Source organism: Macrobrachium nipponense, chromosome 28, assembly GCF_015104395.2.
Source record: "Macrobrachium nipponense isolate FS-2020 chromosome 28, ASM1510439v2, whole genome shotgun sequence".
Taxonomy (NCBI): domain Eukaryota; kingdom Metazoa; phylum Arthropoda; class Malacostraca; order Decapoda; family Palaemonidae; genus Macrobrachium; species Macrobrachium nipponense.
Window position 1 is genome coordinate 67,475,086 of NC_087217.1, and position 10,000 is coordinate 67,485,085.

The 10,000-nt window shown below is 38.0% G+C and overlaps 1 protein-coding gene across 4 annotated transcripts in view; it reads right to left on the minus strand.

The window, feature by feature from the left end:
• Positions 1-10,000, minus strand: part of LOC135201852 (kinesin heavy chain-like) — a 481,090-nt gene that overhangs the window by 351,883 nt on the left and 119,207 nt on the right. For all 4 annotated transcript variants that reach the window (XM_064231140.1, XM_064231141.1, XM_064231142.1 and 1 more), the window contains exon 2: positions 3,373-3,460. In XM_064231140.1, coding sequence (XP_064087210.1) covers positions 3,373-3,460 — 88 coding nt within the window. The remainder of the gene's footprint in view (positions 1-3,372; positions 3,461-10,000) is intronic.

Below are 10,000 nucleotides of genomic sequence, written 5' to 3' on the forward strand. Positions count from 1 at the left end.
CATTTTTTCCTGTGCCTTTTCTCATAGCCACAATTGTGGCTTTTTTCCGTGACTTTTCTTCATAGCCACAATTGTGACATTTTTTCCTGTAACTTTACTTCCGCCCACCAGCATATACGCCCTCAAAACCGAAAACCACATTCTCACACCTACAAAACAGATAATTAAGCATCTAACGAGAAATAGGGCTTGCAAAAGAGGGAGGATTAACCAAACAATCATATAAGCGGTTTAAAATACTTTCAAACGAGCGGTAATTTTACGAGGTTCGGAACAACAATCAAATAAAGAACACCCCTTTGCTTAAGGATTCATAAACCATGGATTTGAACAAGCCCTCGTACAGAACATGCGAGTAATCATAAAAAGTTGCTTCCACCGCCAACTGAGTTGATTTCCTCAATTGTTTACCACTAATTCCTTCTACTCTTGAAACTGTGAGTGAGATCCTCTCAAGTCGCCATCTTTTACGAGTATTACATTGACAGACTTTAATATCAGTATAAATGACAACTGTAACTTGGTGAATTCATTTATCCGTTCATCGTCAGTAATCATCATCGAATTACCGCGAATTTTATCAACTATTCAATATCTAAATCAGGCTATTGAATCTCACTGATTGCATTAAATGGCTTAATAACAATATTAATGATGACTAAATATGGTGGAATTTATTCACCTGTATAATATCAGTGATAATGACTTCTAAATATGATCGAATTATTTACTCGGCTATTTGATATCAGCATCAAAACTGCTGAATCTCGATTATTTCATTCTATTATTTGATATCGGAAGTCATGACTACCGAATTTGAGCAAATCACCAAACTGAAGTTCGAAATTCGCTTCAACAATCATATTAAGAAATAATTACATCATTAGTGATAATTAGGTCGTTTCATCTCCTCTTTTACGCAAGTTCCGTCGTTCATGAGGTCGTCAGCTGCGTTCATGACGTTCATCTCCACTTCATAATCTAGGATAAGTTAAAAGTGAAGTATATCTTACATTAACTAGACCACTGAGCTGATTAACAGCTCTCCTAGGGCTGGCCCGAAGGATTAGCTATTTTTAAGTGGCTAGGAAGCAAATGGTTACCTAACAACGGGACCTACAACTTTTTGTGGGATCCGAACCACATGATGACGAGAAATGAACTTCTAAATCATCAGAGCGACGACTCGAACTCGGACTACCGAATCGGTAGGCGAGCACGTTAACCACTCGTTGAACGAGGAACCAATAATCTAGGATAATGAAAACGATTCTATGTACAACTTAAATCTTTCAAAATGAATTCGATGAAAATTTCCGTGAAAAGGAGTGAAATTCTGACGCCTCGAATAGATTTAAACTCGTCCTTTTTCCCACCGCAAAAAATCTTCTTATTCCTACCGCCAGAATCCATCGGCGTACGACACCTCGAGCTCAGGCCATCCTCAAAACTACTGCCAGATGCATAATGTGCCCCATTCACCGAATGCAAATAGATGCCAACGCCTCAATCACGACTTTCGCTCAGTCCCCGAAGTAATCAACCTCTGGACGCGAGATTTGGAATGAACGAGGGAGGTCAAGGGAATCCGAGGAATGAAACGAGGAATGAAACGCACGGAAGTTTTATCCATTATTGCTTTACTTTAAAAAAAACCGTAGCCATACGACGTGATTGATCTGGCCATTTCGAAACGATTAAAAATGCTGTGATTTTTATGCAGGGAAAATGAATTTACGGGGGGAGAAGGAGAGATGAAACGACGGCCCCCCGTAGCGCTGCTGCCCCTAAATAAAACTTCAAATAAAATTTGACATGTTTGATCGAACAATTTTGAAGGCATGAAAAAAAGGTGCTGGACTTTAAATGCGAGTGAATGAAGGGAAAGAGAGTCAAGCCAAGAGTCATACTAACGATCGTCACTCAGTTCAGAAATTGAAAATGGCGCGATTGATCGAGCAGTTTCGAAACGACTGCGAATGTGCTGGGCATCATATAAGTGATAGAAGTTTAATTATTAAAAAATAGTTTGACCAGACTATTGAGAGTGATAGAAGAGAGTAATAATAATCATACTATAATGGGCGTAATGTCTGTCTGTCTGTCATTCAATCACGGCCAAACGGTTGGTCAGATGGGTATGAAACTTGGCAGGGTTATGGTGGGGACCCCTAAGATGGTTTGTAAAGGGATTCATCCAACCTACCCCCCTCCTTTGTAGGGGGTTGGGGTGAGAAGGGATTCCCTGAAACGGAGCTGTTTCTGGCCGTGAAACGAGGCTGGTTATTCCCGTAGACTTAGTTACTTTACGATTTTTCATACATAATTTCTGTACAACTTCCTCAGAGAAAGTCGTGACTATTTCAGCTCGGACACAATAAAAGATGAAAATTATCATCAATGTCCGCAAGATTTTTTGAATAACTTAAATCCATCGGGACTGCCAGTGCACAAAATAACGTTGAAGAAGTACTGCCCGGTAATGTTGCTTCGGAATTTCGATCCTGCCAATGGACATTGCAACGGAACGAGGTACACCGTTATGGAGCTAAACTCCCACGTCACCGAAGCAGTGATAGCAACTGGCCCTCACACCGGCAAACGTCTGTTCATCCCCCGGATTCCTCTGATGCCTTCGGACAACCAGTTTCCGCTCCAGTTACGGCGCAGGCAGTTTTCCATCAACCTGGCCTTCTCATTCACTGCAAACAAGTCGCAGGGCCAGACTTTGGATTGTGTTGGTGCGTTTCTGCCGTCACCCATGTTCACGCATGGCCAACTGTATGTGGCGATAAACAGAGCAACTGACTCTGCCAACTTGAAATTAAGTTGTGGACAAACTGATAATATGGTGTACAAAGAGGTTCTGTAGTAGGTATGTATGAAAATCGCCCTTATTTTAATATTGCTGAACAAATAGCACATATAAATTTTTCACTTCTGCACCCGTATTTTATCACCCATCGTAGATGGGTCAGTTTGCTAGTGATAATAATGAAGAAACACATCCACAGTTTTGTGTACGTACATATATCTAAAGGTACAAGTAAATCTATACACACAGCTATCTGTATGGATTTCTCTTTAAATATCATAATATTATGTTCATATACATAACTGTGGATTTGTTTCTCCATTTTAAGACTCATGCTACTATGCGTATTTTTTAATAATAGTAATATCCTTCATTTCAGCTCAGGGCCATATATACAAGGAACATACAAAATACGGACAATGCAATACGCTGATAAAAATGATAATGGGCAATATCCACACAGGTAAACAGAGGACTGGACGAACGATCACGGCGCAGCATCCCCCACCAAAATAAAAGCGAAACAACATGAAACCGCTGAAAAGTGGCAAGCTTACCTCTGACGATATCTCTGGCCACGATGTCGTAAACCTTCTCTTGTGAGCAGTTGGGTTTGATCACGCGGTCGAACAGGTACAGCTTCCCCTGGAAAAAGAAAAGGAAAACGTGAAGTCACGATGCTCTCTCTTCGCAGCGTTGTTGGGAAGAAAACAAATGAAATCAACTAAGCGAGAATGTCGATGAGTGGAAATGGAAATACAAGTGGGATAACGTACAATATACAGCTATATATATATATATATATATATATATATATATATATATATATATATATATATATATATATAATATATATATATATATATATATATATATATATATATATATATATATATAATGTGTGTGTGTGTGAGGAATGGCGTGAAGTTATATAGAATAAGGTCTGACCGGGTTATTTCTCGAAGGAACAGTAATTAAGGAATTACTGATTACGGCGCATTAAAAATAACGAGTCTACACTAATAGCAGAAAGGCACTAACTAGACTGCTTTTTTTTTCAGAACTCAAGTCACCTCTAGAAAAAGAGGGGACTCGCTAAATTTCCGAACTTATTTCGATTATCAAAAATCAGCAATGTTTTCAGAGTTAAACGTTTATGTCAATCGTATATTTATACTGTAACTCACCACAACCGATTACCTCTTGGTAAAAAAAAAAAAAAAAAAAAAAAAAAAAAAAAAAATAAAAAAAAAAAAAAAAAAAAAAAAACTAAGACAAAGGCTGAATCAGAGTGCGGTGAAGACCTTCGGCTATGCAAAGGTCATGTGAAAATGATTTGTTGGTGAAATTGTACAATTCACTCGTGGTGGAAGAAAGAACGGGAGAAATGCATAGAAGTGTCGAGTCGACTTAGTGGCAGAAAGGTCATAAAGAAAAGACCTTAATGACTAGGTGACATGAGAATGTACAAATGATTATGGAAAATGCGTCACAGCGAGGAAGGTAGGGTCGACGCACGACTGATTAGGCTTCCGCACAGGTGTGTGAAGTTGGGTTGCTCAGTGCCTTCACAGTGAGCCTTTGAACCAGGAGTTAGAGAATTAATGTGACAGGTGCCGTGTTTGTCTGTGAAACTAGTCTTAATGCAGGGATTCGGGTTATTTATTATTATTATTACTATTATTATTATTTATTATCATTATTATTATTATTATTATTATTATTATTATTATTATTATTATTATTATTATATTACTGAACGAGTACATCTTTTCGTAAATATTTATTGGTTTGCATGTATGTACACAGAATGCATGCACACAAGTACTGTCGTATTAGTATATATATATATATATATATATATATATATATATATTATATATATATATATATATATTATATAATATTTATATATATATATACACATATATATACATGCATATATATAATATATATATATATATATATATGTATTATATATATATATATATATATATATATATATATATATATATATATATATATATATATAATGATAGGCACAAACTTATGCACACCTGAGTCAATAATACTGTACCAGAAGGAACAAAATGAAAGGTATCATAAGCAACTCGGAAGTTATCTTTTATTTAGGCAACACAGTAAGTTGCCACTTTCTACGTGAAGAGAGAGAGAGAGAGAGAATGCACACAAACCAGACATGGAAAAACATATAATGATAGCCAGAGACGTATAATACGTGAGACTATGTTATTGATAAAAGATATCTCAATGTAACATATCATTATTAAATGTTTTTATTGAGTAAAAAATCAGGAATCTTACCAGAAAACATGTATACTCAATAGAGACTATATGTTTGCCGAATCTAATCATCAGTGAACAAATTATAATATCAATTATCATATTCCGACTAATATTAGTGCATTTTATATGATAGAGGTAAGCTGCTCTGTGACTCTAACCTTTGAAGATCCGATTTAATGAACTAAATCACTAGGCAAAAAAATATCAGAATTTATAATTATGCAAGGTATAATGCAACATGAGTAGTCAGTTACGTACAAAAAAGAACTGTGACTTCTACCTCTGACCTATTAGGGACGAAGTTGATGGATTTGCTTTTTGTGGAATTGCCTTTTTAATTTCCACGAATAGGAAGGATACACAATCATACACTTGGCTATTAATTATATAAGCTTCTGAAAATCCTTGACTTTCACCTTTAACCTTTAACTTGGATAGATTTTTCCTAACGGTTAAATATCAAGAAGGCAATGTAAAGAATATATATCCCAGGTTCCATAGTAATATGTTACCCTGGTAAGTTGGTATAGTGGTTAGTGTCGTGATTGCTACTTAAGATGTCGCTGGCTGGTGTCCCACCCAGGGTGATGAAAAATCATTGGTACTGTATCATGATCAGTTACTGCTGCAGTGTGGGGTCTGCGGTGGGAGGTTGCAACCAACATTCTTTGGAGAATTGAATTTCAAGGCATTGGCCTCTGTGTGCTTTTCCCATGTGAATAGGTTTCATCTACCGAAATAAAATAATAATAATAATAATAATAATAATAAATAATAATAATAATAATAATAATAATAATAATAATAATAATAATTCTTAGGAAGCAGACCCTCTCTCAAGCATACTTTATTAAAAGTAATGGCTACTTCAGCAGCGTTACACTTGTAGAGATTCTTCTCTATTTTGCGAATAGCGGCTTTTTCCGTGCTACTTAAACAGGCTAGTAGAGCGCCTATAGAGGTCATGGTAAAATACAGGGTCAAAATAGGTGTATATATTTGAATTTTACAGATAAACTTATCTGTAAAATCCAAATATATACACCTATTTTGACCCTGTATTTTACCATGACCTCTATAGGCGCTCTACTAGCCTGTTTAAGTAGCACGGAAAAAGCCGCTATTCGCAAAATAGAGAAGAATCTCTACAAGTGTAACGCTGCTGAAGTAGCCATTACTTTTAATAAAATAATAATTCTTGAAATATCCTGCCATCTCATATACTGACAAACACGGGTGAAATGAGGGCTTCGTTCTAATTTAATTGGCAACGTAAATAATTACAATGCACTAACGAAACAACGCACCAATTAAAATGTACAGCGAAAAATCTCTTCTTCCCTATAGACAAACAGGCACCGAAAGCAAAAACCAAAACATCCAAACAAAATCAGAATTCCGCTTCCTCTCTCCTCGTCCCAACAAACGCTTCCTCCTCCTCCTCCTCCTCCTCCTTGGAAGAGCCTCATCGACATTCCCGCCTCTTTCCTCCGAAATCCTCGCGGCTCGCCAGTCTCCAAGGGGCGTGCAAACTCGGCTGCTTTGATTTCAAGTCAAGGGGAAGCCGTTCTGCCACTGCTAATCGCCTTAATGGGCCGCTATCGGACTTTGGTAATTTAGGTTTCCGGGTTCCTTGAGTGGTGTGTATTACAGAATCCAGGTAAAAAAAAAAAAAAAAAATAAAGTCGCAAGGAAAAAATCAGAACACTTTGTGTTAGCCGGTAATAAAGTCACAGGGAAAAAGTAACCTTATACCTAACGTAACCCATTTAACCTTACCTAACATAATGTTTACCAACAACCATAAATTAATATGATTTTTACCTGTAACTTTTTTCCTAGACGGAATTGTGAATTTTGCTTCCTGTGACTTTATTACCGGGCGCCGTATTCCATGCAGCTGAATTCACTGGGTTGAATGACAAGCAATTAGCTGAGCAAAGCCCCCATCTTTTAAAAATTATATGTAAACCGGTAGCAGATGTAACGGTATGCAAATATGGCTGTGGGTGTTTGGAAACGTTGGGTCGTTACCTGAAATAAGGTGAAATGGCATACTAAAGAAGAATCACTTAATATAACTGGTTACATCACTTTCTACACGGGGCTGAAATGGTAAAAGCCATGAAAATTGTTTCTGAAAAACCTTGCGTGTATCGCAGAGGAAATATTGAAACCGCAATAAAAACATGATAAAATTCGCCTTGGCACTACTTTTTTAATGGAGAAATAATTGTTTTTATAAGAGTTGTTTTTACAACTAATAGCGCTGTGCTAATTCTATAAGGAACTAAAAAGCACGTGTTAGTATTTATACTACGGAACCGAACCTATGTGGGAGACCAGAATATGATGTGACGCGTAATTTTTTGGCGGTAAAAACAACGAAATTAGGTTCACTGTACATTGACATTTTTCACTTTAGCCGACAGTCTGCATAAAGAGAGAGAGAGAGAGAGAGAGAGAGAGAGAGAGAGAGAGAGATACGAACTACATAAAGACCAGTAATCCCACTGCAGACGTGACGACTGACATGAGTCTAGGAAGAGGGTAGACCGACAGCAAACCGCCAAGGAGGACGAGTGAATATTACGTCGCAAGCTAATCTCAGTCTCAAAAGTAACAGTTCCACTCACAAACAGACAAACATTAGACAGGTTACAGACGGTCACACATATAATCTAAGCTGATGTCATATATCAGCGCTCTTCTTTCTCATAGGGTATATTATTTCTGGACCTTCTCGAGTTCACCCGTAGGACACATCTTTGATAATTATGGAATGTCCGCTTGCGTGATAATCTCGTAATAATGCAGATGATCAGATAAAAGGGGAAGACATTAAAACTCCACTCTACAGAACAAGCCTGGGGCTATTAAATGCTAAGTTCTCTCTCTCTTTTTCACACACACACTATTGATCGTGTTGCAGTGTGGGTAATATACGGAGTTCTTTTTGCTTTTATCCTTGGCGACGCCCGGTTCGGCGCCATTATGGAGACGGCGCTGCAGACATCGATAATCTGCGGTGCATCTGTCGAGTAGCTGTTTTTTTCCCTCCTTTTCTGGGGGGGGGGGGCGTGGGGGGGTGGGGGTGTTGTTGTTCTTGGATGCGTCTGTAAGCTTGTTTGTTCGGCGTGAAGTCACACAGCGTGATACTATTTAGTAATTGGAGAGAAAATACCTTAGTTTAACCAGACCACTGAGCTGATTAATAGCTCTCCTAGGGCTGGCCCGAAGGATTGGATACCTTTACGTGGCCAGGAACCAGTTAGTTACTTAACAACGGTACCCTACAGCTTATTGTGAGATCCGAACCACATCGAGGAATGAATTTCTATCACCGGAAATCAAATTCCTCTGATTTCACGTTGGCAGAGCGGGGAATCGAACCCGGACCCTGAGACGGTAATCGAGCACGTAATTGACTTGTCCAACGAGCAATTTTCCCTTAGGGAGGAATTTCAGTTTTAAGGGCGGGGGTGGGGGGGGCGGGTTTAGTATTATATGCATATTATTTGGAATTCACGTTTTGAATCAGATAATTTTGGAAAGGGGGAATGCCATTATGGCTAAAAAAGGTTGAGAACCACTGGTCTAGAGCCTGTCTACCATTCCCTGTCTATCGTTCGTTTTTGGTTTTTCAGCCGGTGTTAGTCTGTTCAGTTCTTTTCAAACTTGCGGAAACTGGCTGACTTTCCAGAAGTCAAGCCAGTTTTCCGCAAGTTTTGAAAAAGAACTGAACAGGACTACACCGGCTGAAAAACCAAAAAACACTTTTGGAAGAATGCCTCAAAGAACAAGTACTTCCAAAAATGTACGGATTCGGGAGATGGACTCTGCAATCAAACACCCTTCCCTCTATCACACAAGATTTTCCTGGAAGAAAGAATCACCAATACGAGAAACGACATCTTCGTGCTACGCAGAGTGATATATGGAACTCAATCTAATCTTCGCCTCCTCACTACGGACCACGTATACAGGTATCTGATTTCATTCTGTTCCGACATTGCTGCCTATAATAGCGTGAACTCATTCCAACAGACTTTTACGCAAGTTAAATAACCTAATAGATAATAGCGCATGGAATAATCTTGAACAACAAGACAAAGTTTTAAACTATCCAACACCCCCCTTACTGTAAATCAACATTTAGTTTTAAATTTAGGCTTATTCCTTGCCTAATGCCAGACCGCAAAAAAACAACCTAGACTTCATAGTGGCTTTTGATAAATTCATATCTGACAAAAACTACAGCCGTGAAGAGATATGTTTAAAAGGAGTGTTACTAAATGCTTTAACTGACCTTCATAAGAAATATCCTGTCCCCGCAGATTCATGATAGCCATCCACTCGCTAAAAAAGTTAGATGTTATAATAAGTAGATCCGACAAAGACGGCAAAATTGTAATAATGGACAAAGACTTCTACCTCGACAAAACAACCAGCTCCTTAGCGACACAAATACTTACGAAAAACTGACGAAAATCCCCTCAGAACGTCCCACAGAATTTTTCGGAAAGTAAGATTAATTGGCCAAGACAAAAAGAGTATTGAACTATTAGAGAAATTTAAAGTAATTAATCCTAAAAAATTACCCTACTTTTATGGTCTTCCCAAAACTCCACAAAGACAAGCTTCCATTCAGACCCATCGTTTCATGCGCCGGAGCTTTCAATTACAAAATTTCTATCAAATGTTAGCTGGCCTCCTTTCTCCTTTTTTAGCACTTTTTCTCCCAGTCACATCAAACATTCGGAAGACTTTTGTCACAAATTCAGAGAAGCCACATATACCAACTTCACAACATAAAACTTTTAAGCCTTGGACGTAGAACTCCCTATTCACAAAAGTACCAGTACAGGACGTTCTTCA